The sequence below is a fragment of the Ambystoma mexicanum genome, chromosome 3q, assembly GCF_040938575.1.
Source record: "Ambystoma mexicanum isolate Mex_15411 chromosome 3q, UKY_AmexF1_1, whole genome shotgun sequence".
Lineage (NCBI taxonomy): Eukaryota > Metazoa > Chordata > Amphibia > Caudata > Ambystomatidae > Ambystoma > Ambystoma mexicanum.
Window position 1 is genome coordinate 687,328,416 of NC_090926.1, and position 13,934 is coordinate 687,342,349.

General features: G+C 46.6%; 1 protein-coding gene across 1 annotated transcript in view; it reads left to right on the forward strand.

Moving 5' to 3' along the window:
- Positions 1-13,934, forward strand: part of LOC138448004 (probable cation-transporting ATPase 13A5) — a 512,982-nt gene that overhangs the window by 42,558 nt on the left and 456,490 nt on the right. Inside the window, exon 3 of the mRNA XM_069604536.1 lies at positions 7,868-8,014. Within this exon, the coding sequence (XP_069460637.1) occupies positions 7,868-8,014 (147 nt within the window). The remainder of the gene's footprint in view (positions 1-7,867; positions 8,015-13,934) is intronic.

Genomic DNA, 13,934 nt, shown 5'->3' on the forward strand with positions numbered 1-13,934 from the left:
CTTGACCTGGCCACCCATGATTTGGGCCCTATGCCTAACACTATACAGGGAATGCTATGGAAGGAGGTGCTTGGTCCCTGAAGACCAGAAATTTTTGGAAACAGCTTTCAAACTTCAGGAAACTGATTGACCCTCCGAAAAATTCTCTATATGAGATTCTTTATTCAGCTATGTGTGTGGAATCTGTTCCTTCCATCCAAGAGTTCAGATTAAGGATGCAGTCTGCATTGGTCTCTATTGGGGTACAGAGGTAGATCTTGTGCAGCGTCCAGGGATTGTGAAGAGGAGCTTATTCAAGGCTGACTGGGTGGAGACTGCGGACTGTATTGCCTCTTACTCTAGCTATGTGGAGTAGTCTCATTTTTTCCATGCGAGAGAATGCATACCACTATACCACTATACCTTCAACGCTTTTCCTGTGCTACTATTCGCATGATGAATATGCACTTTAGGCTTAACCAATTCCCCACTTATGAGAGGATTAAGCATTGGAAGGACTCCTCACTGTTGCTTACTGGTGATTCTTCTAATTATAATTGTTGATTTTGTGGGGTCAAGGACTCCACTGAAATGTTGAAACATTTAGTCCTCAAGTATTTTGATAACAACCGTCTAATGTGTTTTAAGGATAACATTGGTAACAACACGGATGTGTCTATGAACCTCCTCTGGTGCAGTGTATGTGGGGTACTAGTATTTCTTTGATTCTGGCCTTAACTGTTTTTCTTAAGTTTCTTACTACAGAATTGAAAAAGTATATAAAGGGCGCCTGGCGGAGTCCTGATATGCCCGGGGAGAGGGGGGATACCTGTATACAAAATGCTAGAAATCAGGGTGGGAGATCCGTAGACAGCTGTCTGGTTTGGGTGCTTTTTTATTTTGCCTCCAAAACGGTATTGCACAGATACTAAAATTAAGTGTTTACATAACTTTCGATAAGCACGAAAGTATACAGACAGACGTCATTTAACTCAGGAAATACAGGTGAGTATCGACCTCTCTCTTGTCGAGGTACAATTTCCAAAGTGATGCACAAGTATACAATACAGGTAAGTGAGAACATAGGATTTTTACAAGGTGCGACCCAAGACTGTAGTAGGTCTGGGGATCTAAACAAGACGGTGACACAACACTATCTATAAACACATAAACACAGGGGTTGTGTCACAGAACATCGACACTTGAGTGTTTCGGCCATGCAGGTCTGGGTAAGAGTCCAAGGTAGTGGTGGCCTTCATCAGGATGATCGCTGATCGTGGTGCTGTCCGTGCAGGTAATCTGTGGGGGAAGGGATAGCTGTGAGGATCTCAGGGAGTCATTATAAGTTCAAGTATTATTAAATAATGGCTGATTGGTGCATAAATACACTGGTAGTGTATTTGAAAGAACAGCTTACCGTCTGCTAAAGTTGCAGCGGGGGCGCTGTGCTTGAAAGTCCATTGAGGAGTACCGGACTATGAACACCCATGTCGTAAGGTTGCATGGGATGACTCGGATAAATCAGGTCATACAGGCCGGAGACTAGGGCCTGGAGCATCCAGGAGCTGTGAAAAAGAAGGTTGACAAACCATCATTTTCACCCTAGATCTAGACCCTGTAGGTGATGCAAGGTCTGAGGCACATCCTTTGTGGGATTGTGCAAGTGTGGTACGTCAGTGACCCAGGACAACGACACCAGTGGTAGGGGTGTGAACAAGGTAATGTTAAAATGGTCATAACCCAAGGTTTTGGGACCACTCCGGGTGGTCACATGCAGAGGACAGTGCTGAGGCGTATGGGCAGTGTGCAGTATGGGAGGGTAAAGTGCAGCTGGTTTGATTGCTGGCGGAAGTGCAGATTAAAAGGATACATTGGTACCACACTCACACAATCCCACGAACGATGTGCCAAACATAACCGAGATGGTACACCACAAAGAGGGAGTCATCATTTTCTCAACAGTCCATTTACGCAGTGACTACCTCAAAATTGAAATCACTGAGAAATTCAAAACACCTAACAATGTGCATAACTTCCTGTGGAATACTCAGATTCAACAGGATGGCATCTGGTTGGGCCTCGGCCACATTGGTATTTCAACAGCTGATAGTAAGATTTTTCAAAGGGGTGGCAGGGGCCATGGTCTTCCAGGACGACAAGAGCAAGATGATCACATGACTAGCGTGGCGTTTGTTTTAAAAAGATCTAAAGAGAAGAATGTGACTGTAAAGTTGCAGATGTGCAAACTGTGCGTAAAAGAATTGGAGTATTTAGGACAAACTGTGTCAGGATGAGATAAACCCGAAGAGTCACTCGTCAAAGGTTTAATTGCACCTCTGGAGGTGCAGGGCAAGAATGAACTGCTCTCATTCTTGGGGATGTGTGAATATTATACCAAGTTCATAAAGGGTTTAGCATCCACTGTTGAGATCTTCTTAGAAGACTTTGAAGGGTGAGAAATTTGAGTGGGACAGGGAATAGCAAGTAGCATTTGAAAAGGCAAAGGAGAGCATAATGAGGGTGCCCACACTAAAACCTTTTGATACAAAAAAGGAGGTAATCATCATGATGGCTGCCAGTAGAAAGGGGAAGGAAGCTGTCCTGACCCAGAGAGGAAGGAATAACTAAAGTCACCTTAAGTTTTGCTTCCAGTGGTTGAAGAAGAAGTAATACCATGCGCCTGGGGGATTGAACACTTCAGACAATTTGTGTGGAGGACCCCATTAACCATTCACAGGACTCATAAGCCAGTCTTGAGAGCACTCATGGTGGGAGGGGCAGAGAAAGCCTATGCAAGGCTGGATTGCATAGCTTCTCCCTTCAGTGAATATAATTGCAACCCACTGTGTAAGGCGGGATAACATAATAAGGTAGCTGATTGCCTTTCAGAGCTATCAGTTCTGGAAAAGGCCCTAGTACACATAGAAGATCTCATGTAAACCCCCTCAGCTGAAGTGTGTGTGGTGGCAGGGTATACCATAACCAGGGAAGACTGGGCTGCAACATAAGGGAATGATGACATGCTTCGGGAGGTTGGGCGGTATACAGTGATAAGATGGCAACTCCTAATAACCAAAGACAGGAAATAAAACTGTATAGTAGTGGTTCAGCAAGCTTTCAATAGAGAAAGAGATACTTAGGCGAGGGGACTAGTGCATTCCACCCAGGAACATTTGGGGTACAGGTCTTAGCAAAATGTAACACAGGCCACCTATGCCACTCAAGCATAAAAGGCAAAAAAGGGTTGGTTAGAGGAAATTACTTGTGGCCCGGGATAGATAAGAAAATAGACAAAATACTGACCACAAGAGCCCTGCCACTAATGCTATCAACAATGAACCCTGAGGGCTTCACACCTGAGCTCACCTCCTGAGCCAAGTCCCTTGGGTTCCACATCGACAAACACCTCTCCTTCACGACACACATAGCTAAGAAAACTCGAGACAGCTTGCTATCAGCTCTCTCTCCTGTGGAAAGTCAAGCTCTTCCTCTCTCTCAACAGCTTTAGATCCACTGTTCAAGCACTGGTCCTATCCCACCTGCATGGGAGCAATGCCCTCCTCAACGGCCTCCCGTCGTCCTCCCTTGTGCCTCTGAGAAGTGTCCTATACACTGGCGCAAGCCTCATCAAGGGTCTACGCAGATATGACCACATCACCCCAGCCCTCACCGACCTTCACTGGCTCCCATTGTACGCACCAATCCCCTTCAGGTGATGCTGCATCATCTATAAGGAAGTCACCCAACTACCTCGCGAAGAAGAAACTCAGCATCTCTGTCGAACAGGACACCACTAGAAGCCAGGACACGTGCAGACTATACATCCGCTGCTGCAAAAAGGAAAGGACCAGAAAACAAGCCTACTCTGCCTATGCCCCAAGACTATGGAACCTCCTCCCCGTCGGCATCAGACTTGCCCGCACGCCCCAACAATTCAGAAAATAACTGAAGACCCACCTCTTCAAGGAGTCCTCTCCTCCTCAACACCTAGGCAATCAGGTCGCCCTCTGCAACACCTGAGTCGTTCTATGCCGCCCGCCCCTACCCACCACCCTGTACAGCTATACCCCTCCTCTGGCCCCTCTGTCCCCTACCTCCCGCTGTATATTTGTTCTGTTTTTACCCCTGGAATGTGCTTCAATATGCATCCATACTGTTGTATACCTCTGTAAAGTGCTCTGTTGTGTATCTGTATTGTTGTATACCTCTGTAAAGCACTCCATTGCTTCTAAAAATAGTAGTAATAATAATAATAATAATATTATTAATAATAATAATAATAATAATAATAATTAATAATACTGATAACAATGCCCTCAGAGCTACCAAAGGGGCCTTGGGAGGAGAATTTCACTCTCAACATCATGGGTCCATTTCTTACACTAGAGGACAGTAGGAGATTCGCCTTGGTATTAATAGACTATTACAGTCATTGGCTGGAAATATGATTTGTATGGTAAATATCCACATTCACAGGTATGCATTTTCTGAAGGAGTTATTCTAAAGGGAATGGGTACACAGTACAATGGTGACACATAACGGTACACAATGTGTGTCAAAAAGAATGCAGAGGTTTCTATGTAGGTACAATATAAGACATATGACAACCCCGCTATACTACCCCCAGGCCGGTCAGGTGGATCACTGCAATAAAGTGGTGAGGGCCACCGTGCAATTAGTGAACAGATCCAGGCTGCATTTGGGGGGAGAGATGGCAAGCATGCTTCATTCGTATACAGTCAGGACACACCCTTTGACGAAGAGGACTCCCTTTGAGCTCATGTGGTGCAGGTGTCGAAAATGTTGCAAGGAGTCCACACTTTTGGAGAGCTCAGTGTGCTATAGAGAGAGGGTGATATCCACACAGGTTTCTGGAAGGGAGATCGTGGCGAATAAGACCTGAAGAAAGACTTTGCTGCGAGCCGGAGATAGGGTGAGGGCCAAGCTGCCATATTCCATTCCAAAGGGAGAATCCAGGTCCAGCAGACCCATCAGAGTGGAAAGATTGACTAAGGCAATTGTCCTCGTGTCTGATGGGCACTGGTGGGTGTTGGGGAGAGCGGTGACAGCATAGACGGATAGACCCTCAAGAGGAGCATGAGCATTTCATGGTTGCCAAGATTGGACTATAACATGTGCATTGCAGGTAAATGTGCCGGTCCGTGCTTTGAAGGGAGGAAGATGTCACATGTAGATTTCATGGTTGCAATGACTTTTCTATAAGATTGCATTTGCATTGAATGATACAAAGGTTGTTCAACTCCAACCCACGCCATCTGGAACGCTAGGCTGGACCAGTGAGAGAACATTTCCCAGTGGGGAGCACAATCTAATAGTAACTAACGAGAAAAAGAAGCACTGCATACGGCAGCTGTTATTGATTCATATTACACACATATACGTTTTATGTATATAATTCCATTTGTGATATCATCTGTGATGTGTGGGGGATGGGCAGTGCATGTTGGGGGCACAAGCTTTAGTATTACTGGTGAAGTGCTGTGTCTTTTAGATTTTGTGTTTAACAATAACGCCCCTTTAACAATTTCTTTTCACAGAGGTTATTGGGGCATCTTAACTATCACACCCCTTTAGTAAAGTTTTTTCACTGAATTTCAGTGGTTTTTCTAACAATGTATTTCTTAATGTTCCAGCAATATAGGTAAAATATGAAAAAGCCCTCTTTCAAGATACATACAAAAAGTTACATTCCTTTGACAAGTGGATTTTTTGGCGTGCACACTGCTGTGTGTCACTTTGTGCAGCACATCCTTGGGACACAAGGTATGGCTGCATTACCTGACGCATAAGGTTCTGCAAATAATGCAGTATACCCCCTCAATTCAACCATTGCGTGTTGCCATGGAGTAGCCACATTCTGGGGCCACTGGCCTAGCCTAGGACCAGCCCAGTGGCCACTTTACCCACATAATCCGTGTATTGTGGCCATAACACAATTTTGTGTACCTAAGTTTGGGCAATTTTTAAAATGGAACAGTGGTACCGATGAACACATTTGGGTCCCATTTATAAATTTGCCCCCCCTTGATGAAACATCATGCAAATTTCCAAAAGATTACAAAATTGATTTCATACCCTGGGTATGTTTTGTTTGGCTTTGTCGAATGGACCAGAGTTATAAGCCGCCCAAAAAGTATCTTTTCAGATTGACTCATATATATCATAATTAAGGTGAAACCTATGGACCACTGACTATTGTGAACATTCTATTCTTAATAACTTTAGAGTCGTTTGACGTAGCTGTCTGTAATTCTTCAAAGTTAAATTCAGATGCAGGCCTCCTAATATTTGAACATTTGGAGCAAATTCGTGCACAGGCTAAAAAAACACATTGAAAAAAGGGTTGTTTTTGACTGATCCTTTCATTTTGAAATAGGCAAAAGGTGCATCCTTTGATCAGGCACACAGTGAAAACTGCTAGACGGGCTTGCACTAAATAATTGATGTAAATCCATCCAGTCGTTTTTTTTAAATTTGATGGAGAAGTGAGTGACCTCAGCCCAAAACAAATTGTATATATCTCCCCTTTTCCATTGCAGCAACCGAGACTTTTTAGAAATGAAAAGTCACCATCTCTACTTTCATCCATGTGACCTGTTCCTGTATCATTTCTGTGGTCAATTTATAGTTAAGTTGTGGTAAATTCATGCGAGGCCAACGTGGGATAAAAAAACGCTTTTCAAATTTTTGCTAAAATACCAAATAGTGCACTCATTCTCTTCCTGGTTTCTCATTATCACAAAAGGGCCACTAGTCATGGCAGTTGGGCCATGGTCTCATAAAGGGGAGAAATCCCACGGTGCATAGTTTAGAAACATCGTGAATAAGACACCTGCAATGAAATGAAAACACTTTAGTGCTACCAGTGACGTGATACGTAGCAAAACAAAACTGAAAGTCACTGAAAACACTTCTGATGATTTAACGCAATAAACACCTTGCAATTCGGCAAGAGGTGGAAGCTACTCCAGCTTAACGCTGAGCGCGCCCCCGGTTTGCAGCCCATTATCACACTGATGACATTACAGGTGCCATCACAAATGTGGTCACATATGACATCACTTATTACATCATCAATTATATCACTGGAAACTGCAGAACATTGATAACATCAGGTGACATGAAAGTATTGATCATGGGAAACTACCCATCAGAATAACAAAGGTATGTGCAATGGGGGAGAAGAGATCTTAGAGTGAAGGTAGCACCATTTACAACAGTGTTGAATTTCAAAGGTTTTGTTGCATTAAACCATCACCTTAACTTCACTCTTCTAAAGTTTTTTCTCTAAATAAAATTGAATAATTATTATAACTTTGTACACACACACACCATCCTGATGGATACCTCCCCAAAAAAATCTTTGAGCATATATGATGTGGTTAATGTTTGACACAATGTGGCCCTTTGATGTCAATTGACTTCTACTTCTCCCCCTCCTGGTATTGACGGCATGCCTTCTGGTGGGGGGGTGGGGGCAGTGCTCGTGGGGCACACAGGACCTGGACCCTAGAGAAACCCTTCATGCCTGACCAAAAGGCAGATCTCCCGAAAGTCTCTTCCAGGTGTTATACATCGGGCATCCTCCATATCACATGTTCCATTGAGGAGCTTATCTCTGATATAGGATTCTGTCACATATAAAGCCTCACCAAACTATTACATCTACTGGCCACTCTGAACAAATTGTCTACTATTATTCATGACTTCACATATTTCTTCGTTTGCGGTTTGTGATAAACCTGCAGCCAAACAAAATGGCAAAGCCTGCTTGGGTGTGAGGATGTTGTGTTGGCCTTCAGGCTACATTCATCCCCTGCATGGTCTATGGGTGAATACTGACTCTTGCTTTTAATCCCCCTTTAGGACGAGTTCAAAAAATATTCTCTGAAGAAAGTGGGATGGATCCACCTGCCTGCACAGCTGGGCCCATCGTGTGGCCAACAAGTGTATCCAATCACGTCTGACGAGTGTTCCGTTGTCAATCAAGTCATCATGAAGCCAGAGTACAAAGTAAGCACTTTGTCCCAGTTTAAGATTTTTAGCCAACATGCTAGTATGTGTTTTATGCTATGTGATTGATAGCACAGCTAGAACAGGACGGAAGGACAAGGACAATTTATTAATAGCACCCTGGCCTCCAAATTACACACAAGAGCCAACAGACTACCGACTGAATAGATAACAAGGGAGCAGGGGACTGCTAATCTACAGCACCAATAGCAGAGGAGGGGATTAGTCCGATTACACTGAGCTCAATACAACACAGCAGGGAACGTGCAACGCCATCAACCACAACAATTAGATGAACAAGAAAAGGAAAGTGGCAATTAAGGTTACCTGCAGAAATGCTAGACAAATGGAACAAGATCTGCAACAACTAGGATATATAACCTACTAACTCAAGCTCAAATCTCTGCATAACTAATTCACCCAAAAATCCACACAACCATTTCTCACCCAGCAAACCACACACACTTAACCACACACTTAACCACACTGCTACAACAAACAACACATAAACCGCACCAACAGCACACAAGGTCTAGCATCGGTCCGATATTCACACCAAATCTCAGCTCATGGTGAAAACCGAACTGAAGCCGCGAACACCACTTCCCTCACTCTCCTACTCCCTCTTCACCCGGCTAACCTAACCTAACCCACCCACCTCTTATTTTACAGATCTGCCTAAGCGCCTGGGAACAATTCTGTTGGTGACGGTGCATGATATAAATACCTTTAATATTTAACATTTAACATAGCGCTCACCAGTGCCATTTGTATGGTCTACCAGTGCTCACCTAGATCTGAAAGGGAAAATGGGGGAAGTGGAAATTGTTAGGGGAAGGGAGTGAGAAGACAAGGTGGTGTACTCTTGGTGCGTTTACAAGCAGTCACAACTGGCGTCTCTTTGTATGTTTACTATGCGGATAGTGAGTTGTACACCAGAAGCGTTTTGTTTCCAGATGGGAAACCTCAGGTGCCTGACCTGTCAGGATGTTTTTACCAGTTTGTGGAGGATTGTAGAGTTGTGACTGTTTTGAGGCTGGGAAGAGTATTTTGTCTAGTTGTATGTTTTAGCGTGATTGATGAGTAGTGCTGGTTGAAAATTTCGCCGGTTCTGGTTCTGCCACCACCCGAATTTCACGTGTCAAGTGGAATATTTTAACCGTCCTGGTTTCGCATGGGTTCTTGTGAGTTGAGCACGCCATTACCTGATTTCGCAAGGACAAAAATTTCACTGGCGTGATGGCATGTTTCACGCACCCTTTGTGATGTGGTCACTCGACGCGATGGCAACGTTCTGCCACTGCGCATAGTTAAGAATAAAAGGGGCAGTCCTGTACGAAAGGCAGTGCGTGCTGGAAGCCCGATACGGCGAGACCTGAGTATGTGTGTTCCTTTCAGGGATGGGTGGGACAAGGCCTGCATGAGGGCCGCTTGGGGCAATGCAGATAACAGTGGCAACGAGGATGCAGCTGGGCAGGGGGAAAGTTTTCCGACATTGATATTATCTCTGGCAACCTAATCCGACGCCTGTCGGGTGTTTCAATCATTGCGGTAAGGCTAACACCGCCATTTTGTCTTCCCAACAGCAGCGGCTCCACACGTGGAGTGCTCGTGCGCCGTGTGGGGAATTTTTGGAACCCACAGGGCTATAGCCCACAAACAGGGCCACAGGGGCCCTTTGTCAAAAAAACTTTTTTTTTCTCTCTCTCCTTTTTTTACCATCAAGATTTTTAAGTCCCCCTGAGTTGTCATCCGGAGGGGCAGACGTGCCTCACACCAAGACGTAGCCGCCCAGAGGGAGCAGAGTGTGCCCACCACAGCAGTCAACGTCACTGAATTGTGCCAGCGGGCGCGGGTTGCGGCCTTCTTCCACATAGGAGGTGCCTGTCTGACTTGCGACCATGAGTTATGTAGATGAAGTCCAGGGAGCTGGTCAAGGTGCTGCAAATCACCCTCTGGCGAGAAGGACCCCACGTGAACAAAGGACACTGGCCCCAATGCCAGAATCTTGCACTTCAGGAAATCCCTCGAAGCTGGGACCGAAATGGTCACTCTGGATAGAAAAGTTGGACATGTATTTCAGAGCAACCGGCGAGACAGATGATGAGGCAAAGATTGCGACCCTCACATACTCCTCTGGGTCGGAGGTACACAAGACATTCAGGTCTCTCACTCCAACAGACAACTCTTATCAAGCAGCAAAGGGCAGCCTCAAAGAGCACTTCTTTCCGTTAGCCAATGAAGACTATGAAAGGTTCATTATGTGCAGAGAGAAGCAGAAGGAGGAGGAATCTCTGGACCAGTTCTATGGCAGACTCCATCATCTGGCAAGTAAGTGCGCATGGGAGAATGAGGACGGCATTGTGAGAAACCAGCTGATACAAGGGTGCGCTTCTGGGAAGCTGCGCTGGGGAGAGCTGCGTGTGCCTGGTCTTTCACTAGCCCGCATTCTGGAGATGGGCAGATCATACGAACTGGCGGAGAGCCGCACAACAAAAGTGGACGCTGCATTTCGTTTGCTAAAAGTGGGAGGCGCTTGCTCAATTGGGCACCCACAGAAAGCTGGTCCGGCAGGGCCCAGATGGGAGACAAGGAGAAATGAAACGCTGCAGCCATGCACCAAGTGTGTCTTTGACCTTCCACATGCTGGGGAATGCCCATCGAAAGTGAGGGTGTACGGGCGCTGCAGAACAGCGGGTCATTTTGAGAGGATGTGTAAAGCCCCCACACCTGTGACCATCCCCAGAAGGCCCAGCAGGATGTCCAGTGACACTACACGACAACAGAAGCAAGTGGCGATTGTGGAACAGGAGCCACCAAGTCAAGAACTGGCAGAAAAAGAGGAGGAGGAAGAACAGATCCTCTTCACCTCAAGCTTAGACTCCATAAAGAAGAAAAGTAGACAACCCATGTGTACAGTATCTGTGGACGGAGCAAAAACGCTGGTACTTGTAGACACGGGAGCGTCACTGCGCGTGATGGTGACCCACCACTACGAAGCTCTCACAGGAACCCTGCCGCTGTCGGAAGCCTGGGCTAAGATTTTCATATTTGGCGGCACACGACCAATACCGCTCAAAGGCATGTTCATTACCAAAGTGGCCCATGAAGGGAAGGAAATTAGGGCTAAGTTCTTCGTCACTGACATAAGTGTCCACTCACTACTGAGCTGTGTGGCAGCAGAGGCCCTTGGAATTGTTCATTTCCCCTTTAGTGACTATGTCGAAGATATCAATGAGGTCCTTGAGAGGTTCAGGACAGTGTTTGAGGGCGTTGGCAAACTATGGGGTGAACCTGTCAAGCTGCACATTAACGCAACGGTACACTCGACTGCACTTGAACACCATTGGATTCCTTTTCATCTCATTCAGCAGGTAGAAGAAGAATTGCAGAACCTGGTGGGACTGGACAATCAAAAAAGTTGTGGGTTGTGGCAAGCAAACCTAAGCAACCCGGGTCGGTACATTTTTGTGTCGACAGGAGACATCCCAATCAGGCTACTAAGCATGAATGACACATTACCCCAACTCTAGACAACGTGGTTTGGGAACTACAAGGTGCAAGAGTGTTTTCAAAAGTGGATCTGCGGTCTTGGTACCATCAGCTTGAGCTCCACCCAGACTTGCGGTACATTACCACCTTTACGACCCACCAAAGCCTCTATCAATACAAACATTTGAGCTTTGGGGTCTCTTCCACTGCAGAAGTATTCGAGAACGTTATACGCAGAGCATCAGCAGGTCTTGATGGGGTCATCAATCTCAGCGACGACGTCTTGGTCTACACCACGTCGGAGGCTGAACACATGACAAGAATCGAAAACCCACTAGAAAGAATTCAGCTTCTTGGGCTCACTTTACATTGCGAGAAGTGTGAGTTCCTGAAAAACAGCATGGAGTTCTTTGTATTCGTATTCCACGAGAACGGCATCTCCCCAAACCCGCAGAAAATTTGTGACATCCAGGAGGCGAGCCCGCCGAGAATGTGTCTGAAATCAGGAGCTTCTTGGGGATGGGGACGTAATGTGGTCGCTTTATACCAAACTTGGCGGCCCTCTCCGAGCCCCTCAGGCTGCTGATCAGAAAGAACAAAGTGTGGGAGTGGACCGCCAAAGAACAGGAGTCCTTTGATACCATCAAACGGGCACTCACGGGAAAGGAGTGCATGGCATTCTTCAATCCGAGGAAAGAGTCAGAGATCCTTTTCAAAGCCAGCCCGGTCGGGCTGGGAGCAGTTCTGTTGCAACAGGATGCGCACGGTCAGATGAGACTGATTGCATATGCCAGCAAGGCGCTTACCCAAACCGAGCAACACTACTCCCAGATCAAAAGGGAGGCACTGGCCGTCCTTTGGGGATGCCGCCTTTTTCGTTTATGCATACTGGACAAACCTGTTACGGTAGTGACTGACCACAAACTGTTACTCCCTATCATTGCAAGGTCCTCGTCCAACCCACCCCCAAGAATCGAATGCTGGATGCTGGCTCTGATGGAGTACGAGGTGGTGCTGACATACAGACCTGGAGCGCACAATCCTGCGGACTACCTCTCACGTCACCCGAGGAGCGGGGGACGGACAAGAAGGCACTGAACAGGTGGCGGTGGAAGAGCATATTCGCCTGGCCGTAGAGGCCGCCTGACCCGTTGCACTCACCATTCAGGAAGTGGCAGATGCCTTGAACGGTGACAGGTGTTTTGAGGTAGTCAAAGCAGCCATGTCCAGTGGTGATTGGAAAACTGGCCTGTCAACCCCAACTGCAGGAGTCGAAGCACACAACAAGACCTGGAACAGCTGTGGAGGGTGAGACACGAGCTGTCGGCAACTGAAGAAGGACTGATTTTAAGAGGACTCCAGCTGGTACTCCCACAGGCACTAGTACGCAGGGTGATAGAACTAGCACACTGTGGCCATCAGGGAACGGCTAAGACCATGTTGAGGATAAGGCTGAAGGTGTGGTTTCCGGGTCTCGAGGCGAAAGTGGATGAGTTTGTCGTGAACTGCATCTAGTATCAGGCAACAGCACCAGTCAACAAAGAACCGATGATAGCGTCCATGCCTTGCAGGGACCAGCTGTGGGATGTTGTCCATGCAGACCTTGGGTCCACAGGGCTGGGGTTTACTTCCTTGTGCTGATAGACCAGTGGTCTCGGTATCCCGAGGTCGAGCTGGTTGAGTCCACATCATTTTACTAGGTGGTGCATGTCTTGGAGAAGATGTTTGCGACACATGGCTTCCCAAGGATAATGTGCTCGGACAATGGACTGCCATTTCAGGGGGAGAACTTCGCAGACTACATGGCCGATTGTGGGATCACACACCAGAGAGTTACTCCAATATGGCCCAGAGCCAATGGGGAGGCCAAACGCTTTATGAGGACATTGAATAAAGTATTCGGCACAGTGCAGGGTCAGGGCCATGAACTAAGGAGAACTCAGTACCAATTCCTGAGGTAATACAGATCCATGCCTAACCGGTCCACAGGTGTGGCCCCAACAGAGGCATTCTTCAGGAGATACCCCTGATGACTCCTCCCAGAGATAGAAGCACAACCCCCGGGGACCATCGATGATGAGAGAACATCAGGAGATGGTAGAATACACAATGATGAGGAAAACCTCTGTTGGCATCACAAACCTCCAGACATTGCCATTGGGGACACTGTGTTTGTGCATAATCGTCACCCAGAAGGGAAATTATCCCTCACCTATGAGCCTTCCCCCATGGTATGGTCCAAGTTAAAGGGCCGATGGTAACTGCCGCCGATCGAATGGGAAAAGTGACTTGAAACTCAATTCTTTTGGTGAAAATGATGGACTAGGAGAACGAGAGGAAGAAGTTCCCCTGACTGGAACCCCAGGTGTGGAACCAACACCAGGAGGTAGAGCGGAAGACGAGATGCTGACGTCAGGTCACTGAGGAC